This window comes from Temnothorax curvispinosus, unplaced genomic scaffold (genome assembly GCF_003070985.1).
Source record: "Temnothorax curvispinosus isolate PA1 unplaced genomic scaffold, ASM307098v1 QBEX01015338.1, whole genome shotgun sequence".
Lineage (NCBI taxonomy): Eukaryota > Metazoa > Arthropoda > Insecta > Hymenoptera > Formicidae > Temnothorax > Temnothorax curvispinosus.
The window spans coordinates 196,895-223,082 of record NW_020225118.1 but is presented as its reverse complement, the minus strand read 5'-3'; the positions used below and the strand labels follow the sequence as shown (position 1 = coordinate 223,082).

At 43.1% G+C, this 26,188-nt stretch overlaps 2 protein-coding genes across 4 annotated transcripts in view; both read right to left on the bottom strand.

Moving 5' to 3' along the window:
- Positions 1–4,360: 4,360 nt before the first annotated feature.
- On the bottom strand, positions 4,361–6,766 carry LOC112465559 (aminomethyltransferase, mitochondrial). The gene is made up of 5 exons (XM_025033147.1): positions 6,430–6,766; positions 5,871–6,211; positions 5,488–5,807; positions 5,234–5,316; positions 4,361–5,039 (listed from the first exon to the last, which is right to left on the bottom strand). Exons 1-5 carry the CDS (start codon positions 6,713–6,715, stop codon positions 4,702–4,704), a joined length of 1,368 nt encoding a protein of 455 aa, XP_024888915.1. The 5' UTR covers positions 6,716–6,766; the 3' UTR covers positions 4,361–4,701.
- Positions 6,767–8,068: 1,302 nt separating this feature from the next.
- LOC112465558 (zinc finger protein 853) overlaps positions 8,069–26,188 on the bottom strand; it is an 86,999-nt gene continuing 68,879 nt past the window's right edge. For all 3 annotated transcript variants that reach the window (XM_025033144.1, XM_025033146.1, XM_025033145.1), the window contains one exon: positions 8,069–26,141. In XM_025033144.1, the coding sequence (XP_024888912.1) occupies positions 26,014–26,141 (128 nt within the window). In that variant the 3' untranslated portion in view covers positions 8,069–26,013. The remainder of the gene's footprint in view (positions 26,142–26,188) is intronic.

Genomic DNA, 26,188 nt, shown 5'->3' with positions numbered 1-26,188 from the left:
ACGAACAATGTGCCCTCTGTCTGTGCGCTTCGAACCTCGGCAAACATCTTTTTCATGCGATCCGTCTACGAGCACGAGCGCCTCTATGTCCTAAAGCTTACGCTCTGAACTACGTAGCCGTACATATTTCTGGCGGATAACATACTTGAAAACTGTGATCTATTATCAAATATTCATTTAATATGCGCTTTGCGGAATTTATACGGATACTGAGGTATATCGCATTCGATTACATTTTTCTTTTGAATAAATCGGTCTCATTTTTTTCACCCGTCAACTTGACTCGCGTCATGTCGCGCGTCGCGCTGCTTCAGAATGAAGGGCGCCGTCGTTTTCGAAATACGGATAAAGGAATCGAGCGGGCCCTAAATCGAGTGACGTCGCGACGTGTTTAATTAGCAATCATAGATCACAGTCTCTATATTAACGTCGTACGTTTAATTTGTTTGTCATATTTAATCGTGGTTTGATGTTCGGCGATCGCGGAGGATAGACAGTGTTAATAAATCGATGATTTAATTGGAGTTAATCAAAATCGCCTGACAAGCAGCAAGTGTATCGCGTTCTCGCGGTTGCTCCCGGCGAGTGAAGTTGGCCACATGATTTACGAAACTCTCTCCGCCATCTTAGAATTCACTCGCGTCTACCTGCGGGACATCACGGGCTGACGGGCGTCGAGCGGATCGTATTGTATAGTTTTGTTCGCGTAGCATCTCCGACGTAATTCTTTCGTCGCCGTGTAATTATAAGTACGCGCCGTGTCGCGAAATTAATACCGGGAGTGCCGTGCAAAGTGTCGAAAACAGCGCGCGATCATATATAAGCGACGATATGTCGTCGATTTTCGTGAACGTCGTAAGTGAGTGTGATAACGAAGGAGGACCGAGGAGAGGAGGAGGAGGCCTGGGAGGCATCGGGCAACAGCGGGGCAACCGTGGGGTGAGTTGTTCATTTATTATTTTGCTATTCTGTCTTCTGTCAGCCCCTGTGTGGTGGATTCCGTGATTCCGTCACTTTATCAAGCGCGACTTGATTCATTCATTACGTGATACTCATTAACTCGTTCGAGGTTTAACTCCGGTGTCATTTCGATTCGCAATTTCGGAGTTTCCGCGGACACTGTTTTAATGTAAAAATATTTTTATGTTACAGATCGACGCAGGGTTACAATTCCGCTGTTGCGCATCTTGGCCGGTAATTTATTTTTTTATCTCAATGGATTTGTAAAATTATACTACAAACGTAAATCAAATATATGTATAAAAAATGATATGTTATAAAAGAATCACAGTCTTTTTCGAACATTTATTAGATATTATATCTCGAAATTTTTATTAAAAATAATTAATGTAGCGATAAAGTGTTCTGTATTCCTTAAAAAAATTAAAACAAGAAAGATTAAACACAGTATAAGAACGATAAATTAATTAACAAAAATAATTTTCCAACTGGATAAAGTAAATCTTATTTCTTAAAGAGATGTTTAATTCAATGTACAGTTCAATGTATCTCAAGATCGTCAACATATTATACTTATTAAATTGATGAGAATTTCAGAACGCGATTTGTAATTGGATTGAAGCGTCATTAAGAAAAACGATTATCGCCCATAATTATCGTGAAATAATAACTGTTATTTTACATCGTCGCCGCGTCGTATTTTCGCGAGCGTTAATTCAAACGTTTGTTTACCGCTCTCCCCCTCGTGACGTCACTCTACGTCACGCGTCGCGCCGGCGATCGCGGACTCGTCGCGCCACCCACGCCCCCGCGGTTCTCCTTGCCATGCCATTGTTACTTCGCTCCGTGCTCCTGCCGCTCTGGGTAGGAGCTCCGTACTTGTCGCGTTTTCCAAGTGTGAATTGCGCGCAGATACGATATCGAGAGTGACGAATATTTGCGAACGATCGTGTTAACACGCGAGGGACAGTATGATGCATGGAAATAATCGCGTGTGTAAGGTGCAACGTTGGCATAACCTGTTGCGTCGCGACAAGTTGAACTCCGCGCGCCTTCCGCGTTACTCGTTTGTGTGTGATCGCGTGTATGTACAGCTCAGGTAGAAATGGTGTCCCTCGACGGCAAGTGGGCAAGATTACGTATGTGAGCACACGCACACCCTAGTCGCCGGCCGCGGGACATTATTATTTATGCCGGTGCGTGGCCAGCGCATGCACTTGACTTGAGACACTATACCGTGTGTTTTGGAGTACTCGCGATGTCGGGAGTGTCGAATAAAGATATCGAGCGATAGTTATTGATACGCGCGTTGTCGGGAGTGCCGAATAAAGTATCGGGCGATCGTTATTAATACGCGTGGTACTTTCTCTCGAGGAGATGAGATGTCAGCGAAGATTTTTTTGGCGCGAAAAGACGGCATCGACGCGGAGCAGCTCGGTGAGTGCATTATTTTATTAACAAGTGTCGTATTTCTTTGCGTGTTTTTGAGTTCGTACATTTTAATTATCATCGCATAGAGACGCCAGTGGATTAGAGGTTTCGTTTAAAACTCGCAGACATGCCAACTCTCAAACTTCTCTCCATAGTGACATTATATAGTGACCATAGTGACTAGAGAAGTCGTTCGGTCGCCTCGATCGATTCGATACTTTCGATAATCGCAATTCCGCCTGCGATAGTTTTCGAATTGCGCCCCAGTCGCTTACGCGCCGCAGTGGTTCTCTGGATCGCGCGCGCATATTTTCCGCTCCGTATATTTTTCGCGAGAGTTGCCGTTCGACCGCGAATTTCACGCGCGGAAAGTCGTCCGCGAGTGCTCCGCGAGAAGCTCGTTGCGAGCTCGTAACGGGTTGAGTCGTGCGCGATCGGTGTTGCGCGACGAGCGTCGCGATTTCGGCAATTCGGCATCGACGACCCGATCGGGTGATTCGGGTGATCGCTGACACGTTCAACGGAGCAACGGATCCGTCTCCGCGGGCCCGGACACGATCGAATCCAGCGCGTTTCACATCAACAGCGGACGCGCGATCGTTATCAGGTATGAGCATATCGCTGTTCCAATATGTTAATTAGCCGATTATACTTTCGCCAGTGCCCGAATAGCGGCGGCTGGGTAAACGGGGAAAGGCCGCCAGTTTCTGATTCACTTTTATAGAATTTTTTTCGCGTACCGATGCATCGAGCGTTAAGTTAAATTGAGAGAATTTTTCGAAAAACTACGATATTTAGCTCGAACAGAGAGCATCGGGCAGCTTTTACATCGCGTCGGCGCGACAGTTCTGCTAGGTAAACTCCGCGCGATTGTAGTTTCGATCTTTCGCGCAATGTAAAATTGGAGTGTCGGACGAATGTTCGACGAAATACGCGGTAGCAATTAGCAGTGATTATTTTTCCGCTGTAGCCGCAATCGCTTGCTTGTATACTGAGAATAAGTATTGTAAAAAAATAAAAATATCAAGTGTGGAAGCAGTTAGCACCGGGAAAATCCGATAGCGCCAAAGAGGATACCAGAATTGCAGAAATGTCAAATGTCGTAAGTCATGATGCATCGAGTTGTGCCCAGTCGCCGTTTTTACGCGAGTCCCGCGATTTTTTATATCTATCGATCGTTATTTTATTCGTAGATGCAGTCATTGCCGTCGATACAGTATCGACTTTAGCGCTCAATTCTCTCGAATGCTAATTGATTTCGAGATTTCTGCAATACCGACGTTAGGTGTGTTTAATGAAATATTTTACATTAGATGAGAAATAAATATAGTCTTTACCCGCGTCTGTATCTAAAAAATAGCACTTTTTTGGAGGCTTTGAAAAATTATTTATTATTAAAATATATCATATATGTAATATCATATCATCGTATCAAATTTACGTTATGCGACATTTTTAATCGTTAGTGAATAAGTTAGAATCCGTTGAAATTAATTTTTATCTTTACGATCGGTGAATAATTATGCGATTTCATTGTTGTCGATAATATAGAATTATCAATATACATATATATGAAGGTAGTAGAATTAATGATAAAATAAAAATAGAAAATGAATTTCAGAGTGTGAGTTTATAGAAGGTTATAAAAAAATTTATTATACTTTTATAATGTTTGTCATATTTTATAAAATATTATATAATAAAGTAATAAACGTTATAATTTATTATATAATAAACATACATTACATGATATAATAAAATAAATATTATATAACAAAACTATAATGTATTGTATTTAAAATATATATTTATTGAAAGATGCTTTGGTATATAATTTCTATAATAATTCATTATTTTTAGATACATTTATATTATGTTTTACATAAATTTTATATATGTATGTATAAAAATAGATATTGCAATTACGCTAAAATTATTATAAAAATGCACATTTCTATAAATATTATAATTGATCTTATAAATTTTTCTACTAATCTCTTTTACAAGATTGGTATTATATTATATTATATTTAATATTACCACAATATTTAACGATCAATTTGGACGAAGAGCCCAATTATTTGACAACATTAATTCAATTTAAAGATCAGCTAGTGTGCAAGTGAAATTTTTAAAAATTATCTATCAATTAAAATATCATTTGCGACTCATCGCAATTTATTCGCGTTAGCAAACGAACCTAAACCAATTGTTCGCGTGCTTGACGAATTTATGAACGATTCGTCGCTGTCAATTAATCATTTTGTAGCATTGGCCGGAGATCGAGCAATTTCCGTCGCGAAATCAGCATCATTTCGCGGTGTAATACTTCGCTTTCACAAAGGGCATTCTCGTCACGGTACCCTTGTACGTTTTCCCTCGAACCTCGAACAATACCCCACCGCCGAATTGCGCCAAATCCGGCGGCATGTATCCCATGGCGATCGGCCGACCCAGGGTCGGGCTTGGTCCACCGGAAGTGACGCTGCCCACACGTTCACCTTCCGGCGTCAATATGGGCGCGCCTTCCCTGGCAGGTGGTCCTTGACCCAGTAGCAGCCCGACGCGTTTCTTCGTCGTACCCGTCTTGATCTGCGAAAGTATTCGTTTCGCGCCTGGAAAGTTCGCCTCGGCCCTCCGTCGTTTCGCTATGAGAAAGAGAGAGAGAGAGAGAGGGAGATCGATATTTTGTAAAACTGCAATAATTCGCGTTTCGCGTGACAAAGTTAGAGAAGAGCTAGTTAGAGAAGAGAAGAGAAGAAAACTACATTGGTATTTAGAAGCGATTAGAAGAGTAATTATCGTGTTCGGGGATTTATTAGCAATTTTTGCGAGACCATACCGACTAGCCACGTAAGGGCAGCTTCGACTGGTGTAGTGTTCTCGTTGATATCGTGACCGTATAGACATAGTCCAGCCTCCAGTCTGTAAAAATTAACGAAAAAAACTAATAAAATTCCACTTTATTATTATTCTTTATTGCTTGCTATTTATCTAAATTTTTTTAAATTAGCTCAAACGTACGTATTATCTCGATTACATGTTCAAAGATATTATTTTAAGGTGTAATATATATCTGTCTGTCTACCAATCTACCTTAAGCTATCTCTGGCTCCTAAACCGGCTAGCTTCACGTCAGGAATCTCTAAGATCCTTTCGACTAAGTCAATCGCGTCATTCGCAGGTACCGATATCTCAAAGCCGTCCTCTCCGGTGTATCCACATCGCGAAATTCTGATACGACTTCCTGACACCTCGGTTTTGACACTATTCATAAACTTTAGGGTTTGAAGATCGATTTTCACTAATGATTGAAGGACCGTCGCCGCTGTGGGACCTTGAAGAGCTATCAGACCTTGCTCTAAGGGATCCAAAAAGTCGATATACACGTTTTTGCTAATTTTCTTGAAATCATCCTGAAAGTAGAGGAGCGTTTATTGTATCTTGACTGGCAAAATGAGAAGCGTGCAAATTTTCACCTGACGTTCCAAAAGAAGTTGACTGTCTTCGTCCCGCCTACCCGCGTTAGACACCACGAAGTATCTGTCTTCATCGTCTTTAGTGATGATGAGATCGTCTAAAATTCCCCCCTTTTCATTGGTGAAGACAGTCAAAGTCGCGGCACCTTTGCTTAAATTTTTGAGATCGCACGTGGTTAGCGATTCCAAATATTCCCCGGCGTCTTTACCGGAAACACGCGTTTGCAGCATGTGACCGACGTCGAAGAGCGACGCCAACGATCTGGTGTGTAGATGAGATACGGCAATCGTCTCTCGATATTGTACCGGCAGTAGCCATCCAGCAAAATTGACGATTTTGCCTAAATAAAAAATCGCATGAAATGACTTTTTTAAATTATTACATACTTTCTGTATTAAGTATTACTATATTAAATACTATAAAAATCAAGAAACGCATCTCGGAAAAGCTGTCTTATGTTATTTATTTATTTACGAGCAAAATTCTGCAATAATTTAGCATGAATTTTAGAATGTTATATAATTCGATATTAATAACTCAATTAAATTTCCAACTTGCCTTGCTTTTCCACGTGAAGATCGTAAAGACACGTCTTGCGGGCTTCACTGACAGTCGACGTTGATGACAGCCGACGATTTTCCCGGCGAGTCGCATCGGCGGCTGCACGAGGTGTCGCGGAATCGATCAAACAATTCGAACGCGACGTCGAACCACCACCAAGTCTCTCCTTGAACTTCGATACGGTGATGACGCTGCAGGTGTCACGTACGCCTCCCAAAGCGTTTAAACATTTCTCGAGATTGTCACAGACGATGAATCTGCCGCGAGCGACGAAACGAAGCATGATGCTCCTTTCTCAATGCTTTATCATTCACTAACTTGGATAGCGTGGCTGAACAGCCGCTCCGTTTTGGCTGTGATGACCCCGCGTGATATTTGCTATCAGACTCGGATGTAGCAAGTTTTAAAACTTGAATGTTCAAGTTTGACAAGCTAGAAAGTTTCTAGCATCGTGGACACAAGGCTTTAGATCTTTCTAGACATTTAATTACTCAAGTCATCTATGTTGGCGTCATCAATTTATTATAAAGCGTTTAAAAATCGACGTTAGTTGTCATCCTCTATACTTTGAATTTTTTGTGAAATAAATCAATCTTTTTTGTACAATGTTGCATTTTATAAATGAAGGAAGAGTAATGAGAAAAAGGTCCATCACAGTATGTTCTCTGGAAAAACATATTACGCAAAATTGACCTAGTAAGCCGTCTCTGTAAATTGTGTTTAACTACGCGATATCATATTATACGTTGTACCAACATTTCTGTTTACTCCTTCTGTTATCGGCAAGCAGTTATTTTTATCTCTATACGTAAGAGAGGTCATGGTACTAAAATGACGTGATAAACTATAAAGGAAGGTATTATCGAATTCATGATTATGGGAACCTATAGTTGGCAATCACGAGACTTGGAATGCTTATTAAATTTTTATTGTACCACGTAATAATAATAATAATAATATTAATAATAATAATAATCATGATCATCATCGCAATAATAAATTGTGATAATAATGACAATAATAAATGGTAGTAATAATAATAATAATAATCATTTATCATCGTAATAATAATAGTTCCGTAATAATAATAATAATAATAATAATGATACTTCATCATCGTCGGTAATAATCCAATGACAAATGTCAATATTTATATAGTAGCGTGTCGAACGGAGAAACGACCTTAAAAAACGAAGATAGTATCAATGTTCGTTCGTACATTTTGTTTTTTTAGCTTCCGCCGTTTTTTATCTTCTCGCTCGCTCTCTTTAGGATCTCTTCTACCTCTCGCTCTCGCATCTTCCACACGCGCATTCTCACTCGACTTCGCTTCCTCTTTTATTTAATCTTTTTTTTCGCTTTTAATCTCCCCTTTTCTCTCACACACACGCACACTTTCTCCCTCTGTCTCGTGTCTTACACAATTGATGCAAAATGTCCCTACACATCCGACGAATGTGTGTGTGTGTACTTTTTCCCAGTTATTCTCTTTAAATCAATCCTCACGATCGCATTTTGCTCGACGCTTTCCTCAATTTTTTTCCACCATTCCTCCTCGAAATTCGCTAGAATTTTTTTTTCTTTTAAAATCCTTGCACGTGTTGACACATTCACTCACACTAGTAAATCGGTTTGATATTGGAGGGACCGGGGGAAGGACGGGTTGGTTGTGTGACGGGGTGGTCGGTGGCGGTGGAGTGGTGAGGGTGGGAAAAACGGGATATATCCGCGGGATTTGTATCGCACGTGAGAATGCTGTAATCAGGCAGAGGGTTGCGGGGGGAAGGGAGTTGGGAAATTGCAATACTGATGAGAAGAACGGATACGTTGCGGTGAAAAAAAAATAAGGCGTCAACGACGTCCCGGGTCCGTCGATCGACGACAATTTCGCTCTCCTCTTTCTCGATCGCTCTGTGATGTTTAGTCGAGCGATCCGTTCGCGAAAAACTCATTCTCGACCGAGGGACGTGGCCGTCGCGATACCGTGAGCATCGAAAAATCTAACAACGATCTATACGATCGCGAGGGAAGAAACTGAAACTGCGATAGTGCGATCTGTGTGCTACAGAGAAAGTATAATAACTATATGTTGCCTCGTGTTTCTACGCGATTTTTGTTTCCGCTGTTCCGAATTGATTTTCTATTGTTTTTTTCTTATTCAACCTGTCTTTTTGCTTTTTTTGACCTGTAACTATTGCTGACCGAGCTATAACTTTTGCCTCCTGTCGCCTCTCCTCCTCACCGCTCGAGTCCCCCGAGCGCGTCGATCTGCCGGCAAAGAATTTTCCCAAATCTGGGCCCGTCCTCTATTGGGATCGGACCCGAGGCACTCGTTCTGGTTGTCCGAAAGTCGCTCGATCGCGCATCGTTCCGGCAGGATCGTCGCGCTGGAGAACGCGTTCGCACGTCTCGTACGCGTTGCGTGTGTTGGTTCATGTATGTACGTACATACGAACATACATACATACATACATACATATATGTATATTTTTATATATAGATATATATTCGGCTATTTTTCTTTTGGTCCTGGTACAAAGGAAACGAGAATTACTCTCTTTTTTTTTCGTCTTTTGGAAGAAAAGTCTCGCGATTTCGAAAAATTGAAAGAAGTCGCCCGTTTTCATGTAAATTTTGAAATTACCTCGAAAAAATTCACGATCTCAAAAGTTTTTGCTCTTGCGTTTCATTCGGCCGTGACTTGATTTTTCTATTGACTTTTTACTGGAGGGGAGGGGGACTCTGTTTTGTTGCCTGTCGACATGCAATGTGCAATCACCATCGAGAAATTCTCTTTCTCTCTCTCTCTCTCACGTACACACACTCTCTCTCTCTCTCTTTCGTTCGCACTGTCTCGCGCGCTCTCTCTCTCTCTCTCTCACTTACGTTCCCTATATATATACCTCGAGTTCGATAATTTCGTCTAAAATTCCATTTTCGCCTTAACTATACACAATAATCATAATATATAATAATAATAATCACGATTCGAATACATCATCGATCATTTTTCCGAATATAGATACAATAATTTCTTATTTTTCATCGTCTTTCCTATCGCCTTGCTCTCGCGCGCGCTCTCTTTCACACTCTCTCCCTCTCTTTCTCTCTCTTGCAATTACATCTTGCAATAATAATCGTTTAGGTCGTCGTATATCTATACATATACATATACATATACATATATATATATAATTTATAAAATGAAAATAGGTACAATTTTGGACGCTTTTCTTCGTCGAAAAAACGCTCCGAAAATTTTATTTTCGCTTAATAATGCCCATCGGTTGCGATTCTAGTCCACTTGGTAGTAAAATTTTGTTTATTCTCCTATCTCTCACATGCACATTTATATCCCATTTTCTCGTACTTAATTTCTTTCTCTCCCTTTCTCTCTATATTGTATATATCTTTCATTCTCTCATTCTCGCAATTTACTTTCTTACCATCGAACACACTCATACATTCTTCCATTCGCTCAACTCCTCACAATCACTTATCTTACGATGTTTCACTCGCAGGCAAGCCTTTGCTCTCTCATTCACAAAATTGCAGCGATAGTCGCCCTCGCGATATATATCTGCCTTTCCGCCGCTAATTTCTAAAAAAGACCTTAAATTTAGGCTGGCCGATCGCGTGCTTCCGGAATCGACGAGCTTCCGTTTGCGCTTACGAAGGAACGAATTTCACAATCGGGAGCATTTTTCACATGATTACCGCATATTTACAATTTAATTGCGGGTCAAATTCCTTCATTCGTCTCCCGTTATAACGATCCGAGCCATTAATTACGATTATCGTAGTCGCGTGAAAGGTCGTCCAGCCGGAAGTCGTGAGGCACGAAGAATTTATTCTCGTTTATAAACTTCTTTTCCTTTCGCCTATCTTCGATCTACACGCCCGCGAATCGGCTTCGCGATCTTCCCGAAATGATCTCCGTAGTTCGAGTTCTCTTTATCAGACGAAGTTTCTCGATTGTCTTGCCGTATAAATGTGAATTTCTTTCGTCGCCGTTAAAAAAAACTTTAAACATTACATAAATTTTATTTCATGTATTGGAATTTCTTAAGAAAATTTGGAATTTTTTGCAAGAAATTTTTTGCGCGAAGATCACTTTCACTAAGCGCCAAGCCGACCCGCTCCGCAGACATTAACATCTAACAAATTCTTAATCCTCGATCGTAAGCCTAAAGGATGTTTCAAGGATCGGATCTTTTCCCATCCTCGATCTCGCGTTGATTACCTGTTTTTCTCGCGATCATCGATCGTGCAGTGTTCAATGGCGTCTATGCGCGAGCGCGCGCATCGCGACGCGCATAGACGCATATGTTCCATTGGATTTATTACTTACAATCTAATTACACATCGAAAGTAATGTCGCAGTAATGCTCCAACGTGGAGTCCATCGTATTTTGATATGTTCGAGAGAATCGCGATGTTTCGCCAAGGCCTTTTTCGCGCGCTGTATTGTGCATCGAACGTCAAAGTTTGAGAAAAATCTTTTGAAAAAATATCTGTAGTCGAAATGGCTATTTTTGTCGAAAATGCTGTTTTTCGGATCGCGCTTGAAAAGGCTTCGACGAAGCGTCGTATACTTTTTCATCTATAAATTTTGCGCCGCAAAATCAAACACATCTTTCGAGCGTCCTAAATATGGAGCATGATAACATGATTGATCGACAAGAATTGAGCATGTTTCTCGGCTAAAGGGAGTGTAGTAACGGAGGGTGAACACTGGATCGGGGAATGAATCCGATTGAAATCGGTAATCTTACATTTCGATCGGATACAAGAATAATTGCTTCCACCAGAGGAGCCGATGCCCCGAGATTTTTCACTCACAATCCTGCTCACCCGCCGTCGCTATATCTGGAAAGGTTAATTGACGGTCGACTGATCGACCAAAAGATTGATTCCAGTAGCTATCGATACACGCTAGTTTTGAATTCTCATCGAACACTGCCCACGTACGCGAGACAGAATCGGGTCGTCGCGTACGTGGTAGGGAAAAGACTAGATTTTTTTTCCGAATTTCGAATTTTCCTTCCACGCGTGCCCGGAGCTCCTTCCATCGCACAGAAGCACCCTATCGTTTTCATCGACGTTATTATCATCATCAACAACAACAAAAAGAAGATTCCTAGAGATACGCATTCGTTTGTAATGCGTTTTCGTGCAAAAAGGCTCTCGCGATTTCACAATTTGGATCTCGCTCTTCCACCGTTAGTCGCAATCATCGACCATTCTCGTCCTCATCTCGTAGATATTAAATCTTCACATCGTAATCATCATCAATGAGACATATCCTACACAATGCGGAACTCGCTCGTAACCGAAAGAGATTGGTATGAATATAATTGTATGACATGCTTCCTCCTTTCTCTTTCTTTCTCCTTCTCACTACATAGTATTCGCTTTAAGATAGCTTTTTTTTACTTCCGTACTTCTTTTTCGCGCGTCAATTATTTCCGAAATTCGAAATTGTATGTACGTAGCTCGCGACGTGCATTGGCGCTTTGAGGATCCCATAGCTTCTCTAATTGCAACCAGAACGCGACCAGAATGACCAGCGAGGAGAAGAATAATTTCTCTCGCCTCGACATTCTTCGTCGCAATTTCTGGTTCCTTTAGCTCGTCATCGCATCTTTCGGACACTAATTCTCCATCGAAACATCTCAAATCGCGCACACTGCTCTCCGTCTTGATCGGTTAACTCCGTGTTTGGTGCTGCCGCACATTAATTTGGCAATGAACAATTTTCGAATGATTGAGATAGCAATTGCACGATTAATTTCAACATTGTATTATTTTATCATCGTAAATAGACGAAATGTGTGTAAACAGGTTAGAATTATCTTTACTTTTCTGCACGACGAATGTGTAACACTTTCGAGAGATCCTAATTTCGAATTAATCCTAAGTAAAAATTTCAATTATTAATGAGAGTAGATGATTAATAAGAATAGATCATTAAGTGCGACAGTACTAACTGAACGAAGCGCGTTCGAGACGGGGAGAGGGCAATCGAAATAGTTATCTCGCCGATCGACAATAAGGGATGCATCAAGAGTCGATAGCGATAACTAATAATAGTGGTAATAGTACTAATTGCAGTAACTGATAATAACTAATAGCGTTAATTAATAACGAATATCGCCGGGTGTACGAGCGCGTCGTATCGAGATCAATATAACATTAATTTCACTTTGGATCACATATACGTATATTTTTTTTATACTTAGAAATATTCCGAAGTATCGAATTTACTTGAACACATATCCAAAATTTCGATACATCGAGCGATAAGAGGGAAGATTTGTAAGAGCATTCTCCATTGCTTGCGAGTTAAGCGTTCGTACGCCCGGTATTTCATCGACAAGGTATATAATAGTAGGTAACGATAAAATTTAATAAATGCACGTGTCCTAAACTCCATGTGACAATCGTCAGCGTATTTTAAAGATTCGACACATTATCCTGCCTCTCTCTTAGGCAAAAGAAGCCGTCGTCGATCGCGCCCGCGCGCGAGGAACCACATGTATGAAAGATGAATTACAAAACAAAAAAAAAGGATGCAAAGAAGGGAAATTAATCACGATCGAATTGACACAAAGAGAACTAGACATGTATCACATCGATTTACCTAATGTACCATACGCGAACGAGGACAGAACAGTTTACAACACGAATTCTAATACATACAATGTTGATAATAATATAATAATAATTATAATAATATTAATAATTAATAATATTGTTATAATAATAACATATAATATATAACATAATATAATAATAATAATAGCGATGTACTAACATTTCCTAGCGATAGCGGTAGCAGTGTAATAATAGGAGTGATGGTAGTGTTGGCACTATTATTATGTAATAGTTGCGGCAGGCTAAGCCTGCGTGAGTGTATGCGTCTAAGGCATGAGAGGAAAAAATAAGGAAGATCGTAACAAAAATAAGAATGGAGTTATTGACTTAAATTTAACATGACCTACGTTTCGGCGGACTGCAATTAATTTTCATAAATCGAGGACTCAATCTACGTGAATAGTAACTAAAGAACCGTAGTTTGTATACCATTGCGTGTATGTATGAGTGTGTGTGTGTGTGTGTATGCGCGCGTGTTGACCTACTTTACTTTTTCAGGATGAGTGCAGCTCGAGAGTGGGGCCGCGTTAACTAACGTAACAGCTACGCTTAACAAACTAATTAATTAATAATAGGCAGTAACTAATCGTAAAAATCTCTAGCTTGCTTCATCGTTTTTAAACCAATTCTGACTAGCAAACGTAACTCGACGAGCTCGCTCGCCGAACGCCGCGTTTCCCGCCACGCTCGTTTTCCCCTCTTCCCTTCTTCCCTCCCCCCTTCTCCGCGAATCTTCCCCTTACCGATTATTTTTTTTTCTCATTAAATAGGAACTCTCTCATAGCGAGACCGAAAGTAATCGTCACGATAGAGACTAAAAGCGTGGTCTTTAAATAGTATTCTCGCGGTTCGGCGAACGAAAACGTTGCGAAGAGACAATTGAGGAGTACGTATAATGGGACGTGGAAGAAAATAAAATTCAATCCTCGCGACTCGTCGATTCGAACGAGCCTGATTTTCCCCACGGCGACGTCGGATACGCGTGTAAAATGAGATCGAGATTAGTCCCCGTACTCCTCGCCTTCTAAACGAGGAGAGTGCACTGGTACACATAAAAAAAGGGGGGCACAAGGAGGAACGTAAAATTTGAATAACCTCTACGCGATACGCAAATAAAAAAAAAGGAGATTAAGAAAGCGAAAGTCGAATTCGATATACCTAAAGCGTAAAGAAAAACGAAGGAAAACACATATAAATCTCAATTAACGACAGTTTTGGCTCTGTCATCTCCGTCTTTCTCAGTCGTGCGATACCACGCGCTTAACTAAAAAGAAATTATAACAAACATAATGAAAACCAATCTCGCGCGATCGTTAACAACAATAAAATTTCGATGCCTAATTCTCTAATGATAATAATTATTATAATAGCAATAATAGTAATAATAAAGGAAGAGAGAAGGATTTAAAATTCCACAACGCGGTATCGTGTTCCGTTTTCTACTTTCGTATATAAATATTTATTTGCTAAGTAACGTAGTTACTCAGCGTAATTTGTATGTATTTTTGTGCGTGTTTTGTGTATGTGTGTAATTAAAAAGAAAAGGAGTCGCGTGAAGAAGGAAAAGAAAAAAAGGAGAATCTCGAAACGTGGCTTCTCTTCCCTTACTACCGCTTCTCGTCGATTCACTTAAGAATTATTATTTTGTAACATATTATGGCTTCGACAATTCGAACTTTAAACCGAGGCATTGCTTCCTGGATTTTTTTTCTCTCTTTCTCCCCTCCCTTTCGTTTCTCTATAAAATACGCCTCCAATTGCCTTCTGGCAATCTCATTGTAATAATAATGATAATAATTAATAACTAATAGTAATCATAATAATCGTAGGTTAACCGCGGTATCGAAAGGCTGGGGCTCGCTTGACGGGCTCTCGACGCATTTTCGAATTTATTCTTTTCATTTTACCTCTTTCCAAGCTTTTCGCGTATCTTCGCCGATCGAGAATCGTTTTTTTACGAGCGGATCGAAACGTACGTGCGAGATCCCGCCCGGCAGCCTCGCCGGGAAAGCGTGAGGGTGGGTATTTTTATATGCAAAAGGAAAAACTCGACGGAACAACAACAATCGAAGCTTCATGAAAGATCCATTCGCACCGTACATTCATCTTTTTTTACTTTTTGAAAGTTCATCGTTTTTGCTTATACAAGGATCGGCCCGGATCCTGGCCGGCGGTTTGACACAACGAAAAGAGGCTACGTTTTGTCAGCAACGCGGATATTTCCTCGTGTACGGTCCCGCCACCCTGCCGATTCCACAGATTGCGTCTCCAGCACCATTATTCGTTTTTGTCTCCTTTTTTCAAATTCGTCGATTCTCTCTATTTTTCTCTTTACCTCTTCTCTGCGCGCCGAGATGATATACGCGCTCGCGCAATCCCATGGAATGTTTCTCCCTCTCGAGCCTCCTCCTTCCATCTTTCTTTTTCTCTCTCTCGCCCTTTTTCTTTCTTCTCTCATTAAATAAGTACCGATTTCGCCTGTCCGAGTTGACACCCGTCTCGGCTTTGTACCCTTTTTTGACTAGAATTGAATTTCGAACGGAGGATCGCTCCCTTTCTGTCGCGATCTTCTCGGAGGCTCGAGATTGTTTCCCCGCCTTTCTTTCTTTCTTTTTTTTTTCTGTCGAACGATGCTGGCCGGCGGGACCGGAAGTGCGTCGGTGTGTTTGCCCAAAAGGGGACTTCGACCAAACTCAATCGATACCATTAAACCTGCACGCGCATCCTCGTCGCGCTCTTCGGCGCGAGAAGATCGTGCAGGTGATTCGCACGTTTGTAAAGTCGCCCTCGTCGCGACGAGGCTGCGCGTCGAAAATTAACGATAACTTGCGCTGTATTACTCGGTAACTAACTGTACGTAAAAGTCTGACATCTGAAACTTAACGTTCGCTTTTTTTTCGGAGTCGAGGTCAAGTCGTGCTCCGTTCCGTTGTCGAGATTACCATCAGAATAGTATAAATTGTATAAATTGTATAAATTGTATCACTTTTTTGCATCAATTTTCTAAACTTTTCCAAAATACTTCTCGAGGATATAGAAATAAATGGGCGATATCTCCATAAGCATTTCAAAATTCTCTTTTGGTAAAAATGAAAAGGGTTGCCCAACACCTTTAAATTTTCTCTAAGGTACGGAGCGCGACTGCCGCTGGACTCGCAACCAAGTTTATCGCGAACGGACGTGAGACAACATTGTATATGGGGGGATGAGTGGTTTGGGGCGGTGGGTGAAGGGGATGCTTTGTTCCTGCGGGAGCGTGATGAGGTGGATTGGTTCGCCGGTGGGGACGGGTGGTAGGGTATTTTGTATTGTGTAGAAAAACAACGCTGTAAGTGAAATAACTCAACGTTGCACTTGAAAGATCGATAAAATAACGGGGTGCGGGACACCTGAACACGCGTTGCCCGAACGCAGTCGCAATTCTTGTCAAGCAGGCTGAAACGATCCTGAAGTCGAACAGTTGATCCATCCGACGTCGGAAGAGCCGGACGGGCTTCCCAAAGTCGCCGAAACTTGGCGTTTTTCCTTTTTCTATTTTTTTTTACGTTGAATACTCGACGGATAATTTCGAACTGGAATCCCGGCTCGCGTGTTCAGGTACCCTCCGATCCGCGTCCGAGTCCCAAAGTCCCTGCTCGTTGATCTCCGTAGTGAGTGCCTCCGCGATTTCTTTATTGAATAGAGGCGGTGCGCGCGGTACGCGCGGCGCTACCGCTCGGCCCTTACTTATATACTGGAGTACGTGTAATTAATAATTATTCATGTGTGTATGCGGTACGGTTAACTGTTAATTAAGTCATCTTGAATGATTACTGTAATTAATTAATCGTTATCAGTTAGTTAAATATGGCTCCACCGTGCAATCGTCTATCTCTCTCCTCCTTTCTCTCCCGCTATCTCTTCCCGCTTCGCGTCCCATCATCGTCAGCTCGCTTTCTCGCGCCTATCTCAGAGTATACAACGTACACGTTGGCTAAACTACAGACACTTAGTACACTTATTATCATATTTATCTGTTAAATGTCGATTGAATCGTGAAAGGAGAGGTTGCGAGCGACCGGTTGGTGAGGCTGGGAGATTTTTTTGAATTTTGCCTTTAGGATACGTTTTCTCTCGATAATACGATCGAATCTATTTTTGCGCCGGTCGTTCGAGGTCCAAAAAATTGGGTTAGAGGGAGTAGAAACGTTTAGCCAAACGGTGGATCGGGACGGGAGAGGTTCCGGTAGGAAGTTGCACACGAAATGAATCCGGTATACTTCCGGTCGTGCCACTATACCCGATTAACGGTAGATAGCGTACGACGAGATTCTGCAGACACTGAAAAAGACCACGTGCTTCCCGTATACTTACTTATTTAACTGTTTAACTGCGGTACATTGTGATTACTGTCCTACTATAGCACTACTAATTGTGAGTTATACTTGAGAACTGTCTGTTTACTGTAACGGAAAACCCTGACGAAGGCACCCACTTAGCGGACAATATACTGGTTCATCTCACACATTCTCGTGTTCTGTCTTTTTTTTTCTATGCCGATTCAGTTATACGCTTTTGATAAATTTGTAATTTACCGTAATTCATATACGTCATAATTTCACCATGTCTTTCGCGGTTATCATTTTCTTTCCTTTTTTTTCGATTTGCCAAATAAACGGACTCGGCCTTTCATCTCGGACACGCATGCGGGGGGTTGCTCGGGTTCAGGTTGAAAGAAACACATTCTCCTGAACGGAAGTATGAAGAATATTTTGAAAAGAGTATCGCCTCGCCACGGGAAGACCACGCGTTATGATCGAGCCGATCGAATACGATCGGTACGTCGCGCTCGCATGATCTATCCGTGACGAGACAGCGCGATGGGTCCGCACGCTCGTCGTCGTCGACCGTTATCAATTGTGTGGATTGTTGGGGATCATGGCAGTCGCTACTTCTTCACGACTTCGATCGATCATAAGGTTTAGAGTCTCTGGATGCTCTCCGTTCCCGATGGTTACCTACTCTTTCTTTCCCATCCGCTTGATAGCCGAGATAAATATCCATATTTTCGCTACACATCTAACGTTAAACGTGGCATCTAACTCTTATTCTTTCCTAGCATTGAATGCCATTCTCTTGAGAGATAAGAATGAGAAACAGTGAGCCACGTTTAATGTTAAAAGTGTCGAGAATATGGGCTAAAGTTAATCAAAATTTGATTGCCGAACGTCTCATTTAGACGCCAAATTCCCAAATCGGATTGTCTCGGCCACCTCGATTGTTTCGATCTGCCAGGAACCTCGGAATTTTGCCGGTATGCCAAATGTTTTTCGCGGTCGTTCCGCATCTGTCTCTCGCGCGTTTTTTCCCGTTGACTCGCCGCCGTCATCTCTCTCGAAGTTATCTCTCTGGGGCCAGGACGAACGCGTGTGCGATGTGAGGTCGAATCGACTCACCGAACGACGGAACCCACCGCCTTAACAACTATGGCTCTTTTATATAGTGGACATTTAAACAACTTATTCCGGTTTTTAATCACGGAGGCTCGGTCAGGGTCACCGCGTGAAGACGCGAATGCCGCCGAGGCGCTCGCACTGCTAGACTGTCGGTTTTATCATATGCTGCGCACTTACGATACACACTGCCGCGAATAATATGCACATACGTCGTACGTCGTGCCGTTGCCCCCAACAAATATTGCCGCACAATCTCAGCTGCACTGCAAAATCCTTGCGCTGGGCGCGCGCGCGCGCGCGCGCACGATCGTACGTGACATATATCCGCGCGTTGTGAGATTATTTCATTAAAAAATTAAAACCCGATCAAAAACAAACCAACGGTTTTTGCTTGTAAAGCCGCACTCGAACAACGGCCCTTATGCAATTGCCGCTGCCACATTCCTCTTGGTTGTGTGTTCCTTATGTGGTTATTACACCTTTCGTGATTGCGTCTCGTGGAACAGGGGTCTCTCGGTGGCATCCAAGGTGCCTTTCTACTCTCTCACTCTCTCTCTCATCCCTCCCTTTCTCTTTCTCTCTGTACCTCGCGATCAAAGGGCTAAGAACTTCGTCTCGAACTTCATTCGCCGCTTTATCCGTCACTCGAAATCTTTTACTCACTCTCTTTCACTTCTCATCGACTCTCATTGACGAAATTCTCTGGCACCTCGCCACCTGTCCGTCGTCGGGACTTAACCCGACAAAGAGGCCGCCCACACGTCACATCCGGGTACTCTTGTGTCAAGTCCGGGACGCGTTTTGGGCGTGCGCACTCGCGCGTATCTCTCGCGAGTATGCACGCACCGTTCATCATCGGTACTGCATCCAAACGTATGCCAAAGGCCGCGAAATTTTGCTGCGTTTATACGTATTACGTAGCGCTACGAGCACAAACGCGTGTCTGTTATATTATCCACGAATTTTTGCTCTTTCCTCTCAAATTACCGTGAAAAATCGATCAAAGTTTTCCAACGGCGCCCGAGGAGACGCGTTTCCGCCTGAAAAGCAGGTTTCCTTCTCTTTCTCTCTCGAGAAAGGCCGGGCCGACTTTTCCTAGGCGGATCGGCGTTTCCTGCATGACGCGCGCGAAAATATAACGTTATTACAAGGCCGAATCGTATCTTTTCAAAAATTCTTTTTTAGACAATTTACAAAATTAATTGGCTTTACATATCCGTAGCGTGTGTAGTTAAGTGTAGACAAGTGTGCTTTAAGTGTATAAGAAGTGTAAAATTGTATTACTGTACTGTGTATTATGTGGGTGAACACGCGCGCACGCACGCACGCATGCACGCGTGTTCGTGTATTGAGAACTGTTTGAGCGCGCGGGGTTGCACGCTCGTGGGACCAGGGCAACTTCGCTTTAACTTGTGTTTCGTTGGGGCGTGCCCCCGCGTCGCGGGGCACACGCTCATCTTGTGGGATGTCTTGTTTGCGTTGGTTTCTGTCACTGTTGTTACACTGTATTTGTTTCTTGGCGAGAATACCAATTCTACCGCGGCCGCGAGCGCGTTTGCGCGCGCGTATCCGCGGATTTTCCGTTTGATTCGTGAAGGTCGAGTCGTATTTGTAAGTGTGTATGCGCTGGGAGTATGCACCAGCGCATCCGGGCTATGGCACTTTTTAGATTATTTAAACATTTAGCAAATTTACATGAAAGAGATTAAGATTATGGGTAGGGCCGATTTTGCAGGCGACGTCGCGCTGTGGATTTTCTTCATCATATGTATATATATACCTTTCCGTATATATATATATTTATCATTATCATTACCATTATGGGCCTCTTTTCGACTACTTGCTAGTCGTGTTTCCACGAGTAGGCTACGGTCGGGACGCTTACGTCTTCGGGTCGTCCGTGACGCCTCGGGGCTTTCCTTTCCGGATTCTCCCGTCGTTAGGCGTTCGTGTGAGCCTACGTCTTCTCTTGCATCTCTCGTCGCTGCACAGCCGCTTTCTTCTCTCCCTCATCATCGTCTTTGCGCGGCTCGCTGCCTCTCTCGCGACGAAGACGGACGACCCAACCGTCTCTTTAGATTTTCCACGGTCTTTCGCGCCTTATCCGCTTCCGCTTTATGACCGCGAGCTCGTCTTGCGTCGCGACTCGCGGACACCGTGTACGTCCCGCCGTTTCCTCTTCTCCCTCATTGTCGTAGAGCCCGAAAATCTCACGCGGGCGCGTTTGCGCCACCGGCCCCCTTACGAGTTACGGGCATATGTAAATCAATATATTTGTAAATTATTTTTTTTTGTGTTTTTTTCGCGGGGTGACCCGCATTTTTTTATTATTACTTTTTCTTTATCTTTATCCTCGCTTACTTCTCAGTTGATTACAGAACATACACTACTAGATCTATTGTTTAACGCGCTTGTGTTTGTTTTTTTTGCATTACCTTTCGTTTAAATTTAAAATTATGGTACACGTTCGCGGGGCACGGGCCGGCGCCTCGGGAATTCTTCCTTCTCGCGCGGGGTTGTGTGATTGAATTGCGATCGGGGGAAGATCAGGATCCATCCCACCGATTGTTACGTCGCTTTACTGATTGAAATAGCAACCCTCGGCGCACGGCAGGATGCACCGGTCGAAAACAGTCGTCTGTCAATCGTTTCATGACCGCTATTCATCATGAAGGATCTCGACGTGGTAGTGGTGGTAGTGTTTTGTATTGTGGTCGTTGTTGTTTTATTAATTTTTTTTGTGATGGTGATAGTGAGATGGTGGTAACTAGTAAACGCTGACCTTTCCATCCTTCCGTTTCGCTCTTTCGCGCTCTTTTTCTACCTGTTTCGTGCACCGTTCTCGATATCTCTCGACGCTCGATTAAGGACCGTGAAATTAAATTACGATTCACTCGAAAATCGTTATTGGATGACTCGCGAATTCCAACGAGAATTTGCTCCGCGTTTCGATCGCGCGACACGTGCTAACAGTTTCAGCCTAACTATCTGTTCATTCGCTCCATTCTCAGACTCGCCGATATTGACTGGCATTCCCTTTGCTAACCAGATTTCCAAATCTATCAAATTTGCATACGAGCTCTCTTCCAGATTTTCTCGAATCTCTTTCATTCTCAATTTTGTGCAGCACGCTCGCATCTTTCGCACAGAAGCGTTATAAACTTTTGCTATACTACTTATCATATGTTTCATTATCCGCGATTTTTCTTTGTTATCCGAAAAACAATACGCGATTTTTTTGTCGATGGTAATTTTTTGAAAAATCGATCCCTACGGTGTTAGGTGGGCGTCGAAATGTGCGACGATTGTTTTTTTTTTATATTAGATGTTTTCCTATCATAGCTGTACAATCCATCGCAATGCCGTATAGTGTGAGTGTGTCTGTGTGTAAGTGTATCAGTGTATCAGAGTATCAGTGTCGAGAAAAAAAACAAGAATTTCCCGATCGACGATACCCGAGAGAACAGCGAACGCTTCCGCACGCGATCCTTCCCCGAAGGTGTAAAATCCACCCCTTCAGGGTGGTGGCAAGGGCAGGAAGACGAAAGCGATCGCCGATCATCGTGCGGGCACGCGCCGACGACGAACAAAAGCTCTGGTTCGATAAGAAACGATTATCGTTGGTTGCGTGAACGAGGTGTATGCACTCGTCCAGCTTTAGGTATTTACATAGAAACTAACCCTATTTCGCATTATGTACGTTCGTTTAAGTTTACCAGTAAATTCTCAGTTTATGCTTGTGATATCAAGGTGTATTTACATACTACTTAATCCGAGGAAAAAACGCCCTGTAACGCAAAAACTTTAATAATAACGATCAATGAATCGACCCGCGGTTGCGATCGCCGGAACTCGAGGAGACCCGCTTACTCCTTTCTTTCCCGCAAAAGATGAGAATAAATTCAAAGATAATAAATTTCCCGAATTTTCTGAATTTACGATTTGCGAAAAATCGATCCCAGTGATAATGAGAACGTTTTCGAGGAAAGGGCGAATTTTTGCAAAATTTTCCGAAAGGAAACAAGCTGGTTGTGTCCGTCGAGTTCCGATCGCGAGACAAGTGCGATTGTTAAATGTAGCTTTGACGATGAATCCTTAGTGATCTTTTCATCTCTTGTCCTAGATGGTCAAAAAGCCTGGTTATCCGGCGGCTTCTCGGCGCGTGTCTTTTACGTTCAACGAAGATGACGACGTTAGGTTATTTTCGTAATTGGCGAACAAATGGACATGAAAGATGGGAAGGAGGTATATATATCATGAAAGGGAACATTTTTGTGTTAGGTAATTTCTCATTGTTCGTTTCCCGGAAAATATGATTTCCAAACGTAGCGAGAGAAAAGATTTTGTCGGTTACATTCGTAGGCAAAATTTTATTCGACAAAATTTGGAAAGTCTACATTTTGCAAACGAGGCGAAGAGTGAACTTTCGGATGGAAAGCGAGGATCGAAGGGGCTCGGGGTGATTTTCAAAAATGAGCCGGTCAAAAACGAAAAAAATCTCGTCGACAGTCTCCGAAAAGAAACAACAACAGTAACGCAGTCGACATTGATCAAAGATGTGAGTAAATTCGGCACGCTGCCATTCGATTTCGCACTCTATCAGTCCGCGATTGCTAGTTGAAGAAACGAAGAAATCGAATCATGTCGTAGGTGAATGCTTATCGAATGGACTTTTCAACACTTTGGCTTTCTTTCTTCATTGCTTTTTTTCAATCGCCTCTCGAAATTTCCGTCGATTTTTACTTTCTTTTGGAAATCGCGTTTTCGTGCTCTGAAAAAATTATTTCCAACGAAACATCAAACGTGATACTCTCCGATGTGTTTTACGGTCAGCGTCTCGTCTTCATCGCGTCTGGTCTCATCGAAAGTGTGGACCGATCCATAAGCTTACAAGTCAAAGATTCGGAGAGATAAACAGGATGAAAATTTAGTCGGCTTTGGGGATTCGGGTTGATAAGACGTTGTGAAAAAGGGTATTTTAGGGAGGCAAGGGGTTGGTTCGAGTCTCTAAAAGTTCGCTCCACGATCAAACCTACGGACTTTTCTTCACACTTTTCCTCTCCCTCGTCATCCTCATCTTCGTATCATCTTTTTCTTTTTGTTCTTTTGTTTTTTTTGTTTCATCCACCTTCTTTATTTCCTATTCGTCTTCTTCTTATTCTTCTTCATCCTAAGTATTGCGAGAACGTAACGGTATATTGCAAGTAAAAGTTCAAAACGACGCAAGAGTTTTACGCGTTTCAGATTATATTACCCGGAAATAAAAAAATATTTCGCTTATAACGATCACAGGACCTCAGATTACCTGAAGCACGCCATTCTAAAATCTCACTCTCGTCTTCGCATTCGCTCCTCCTTGATGCTCACGAAGCATTCACGTTTACTCGATCAGCACATTCGCTCGACGGCGCGCCCGCGCGCCTACGTCGATCCCAAGGTCGTTCATTCGCAAAATCATTCACGTATACGTTCTCTCCCTCTCTCGCGCTCTCTTTCTTTCTCGCTTTCGCACATGCCCTCCTCTACTTCGTTTTCGACCTGTGCTATCGCATTCTCACGTCGACAATGCTTGGGACCACGTAAAACTTACGGGGGCGCGCGCTCCGCATTCACTCGTATTTCCCTTTCGCCTAACTATCCTAGTCTCATAGACCCTATATTCATTATTTATAATATTTATATATATAATATATATAATATTTAGCATTTAGTTTTTTATTTCTCTCTTCTCCGTCGCGTGCTTTGCTCACGAAAAATGCTCGCTCTTTCACGCTTACCGCACCTTCAGTTAAACGTGTAAGTGTGAATGGGTTTCGCCCGTTTTTTTTTGTCTCTGTCATACTCTTCATACTCTGTATGTATATATAATATATATAATATAACTGTTTGTAATAACTATATTTTGTTTGTTCGCTTATGAGCTAATAGTTTTCGTGCTACCGACGAGCACAAGTTGCGCGCATTATATCTTCACCTTAAAAGTGTGCTGCTGATGAGTTTTGTAATATATGTATTGTACATGTGTACATATGTGTAATGGTGTGTAATGTATTTACGTGTGTATGCTCGTGTGTGTGCGTACGTATCCGTTCCGACGCGTTACGTCCGACGACGCTCTTTTCTCGTGCAGCGCGAAATGTCAACGTCGCTTTGTCGTCGCGCGAAACGTTGATCGCAAGTGAGAGAACGTCCGTACGGATTGCGTCGCGTCTGTCTGTCACACACACACGGGGAAGGGGATTTCGGTACGTATATAATTAACAACCGTACAACGCGACGACACGACACCACTCGCCGGTGGTGGAACGTTCGTCGCGACCGCGCGACGCACACACGTCACGATGAGCCTGCGTACGTGGGGTGTTATTGGTGTGCGATTCGCTCTTTAAGCATTACGGGAGCTTTTTTTACGATTAGGGGGTTTAGGGGGTGGAACCTTTTTAAGCGCGGTTCGGTGGAGATAGACGTATCTATGTATAATATTTATATATAGTTTAGGTTTGTTGAGCCTGGCCAGCACGAGACGGTCGAGGAATCGCCCGTTGGACCCTCGGCACCGTCGCGTACCGCTTGATCGGCTCTTGTACTAAAAGATCATAGTACCTCGGGGGCGCACCCCGGATCGTCCCGAAACGGAACGCCCGGGATGACTTACTGTTGTTTTTTTTTTAAGCAGCTTCTCGTTAGTTATTATGGCACGTTTCGGAAGTCGAGGCGGTGGTACGGCAGTGGCGACGTGTCCTGAGAATCCTAACGGGACACGAAGACGACGTGAAAACGCCGTCGCGGAGTCCGTTCGACAGATCCTTGGATCCAGGACCGGTGTAGGAACAACGACGCGGAACAACCGCGCGGAAAACGCGCTGAGAATCGCGAGAGACGACCGTCGCCACTGCGATCTGCGACCGCCTCGCGCCGTGCAACGGTTTTGCTATACACGTACGTATTCTCACTCTCCTCCCTTCGTCTAGCGCGGTCCCATCCGGAGAGTTCGTCAACCGAGGGTTGATACCCTCGATCAATTTCCGGTTGAGGTCCGGCCTCATATCGGTTCTATCCGAGGAAGACACCGAAATACACATTCTTTCTCACGAAGTTCTTGCGTTTGTTTGACGTTTTCTTACTGCTGAGACAGCGAGTGAAATTCTGTTGACCACACTTGGGCGCAGGGGCGAATTACGTTAGCGACGACGATGACGTTTCGTCACGTCGACCGCAACAAACGTAATCGCTTTTACGCGTTCTCGGAGTTACCGATCATCTCATCGGCTTTCCTCTTGACACCACGGTCTTCAGGCTGCTGCTGTTGGTGCTGCTGTTGGTGATGACCGATGGAAGACGGGCCCTGCTGTTGTTGCTGCTGATCGTGCAACGGCGTTGAGCGCTCAGTCGACGATTGCGACTGCTGCTGGTTCAAGCGCTCGTTCTGCTGCAGGGTCGTCTGATCCGACGCCCAAGGGGTCCACTCGTCTCAGTAGTAACTGAATTTTCATGGTTGCTGATTGCTCTGCTGGTTGACGACGTGCTGAGCCAGAGTGAAACTCAGGGCGCGCGGGTCGCCACCGTGAAGCCTGAGGGCCTGCTCTAATCGCTGCTCCTGCAGCCGTAGCGCTTCTCCTGAAAGGTGTCAAGTGTCGACGTCCCGTTAGAAGACATTCACCGCA

Coding starts and splice junctions, on each gene's coding strand:
- LOC112465559 (XM_025033147.1), bottom strand. CDS start 6,715: ATGCTTCGTTTCGTCGCTCGCGGCAGATTCATCGTCTGTGACAATCTC. Junction 5,317..5,487: donor GGAGCCAGAGATAGCTTAAG/GTAGATTGGTAG, acceptor TAATTTTTACAG/ACTGGAGGCTGGACTATGTC. Junction 5,040..5,233: donor TGCCCTTACGTGGCTAGTCG/GTATGGTCTCGC, acceptor TCTTTCTCATAG/CGAAACGACGGAGGGCCGAG.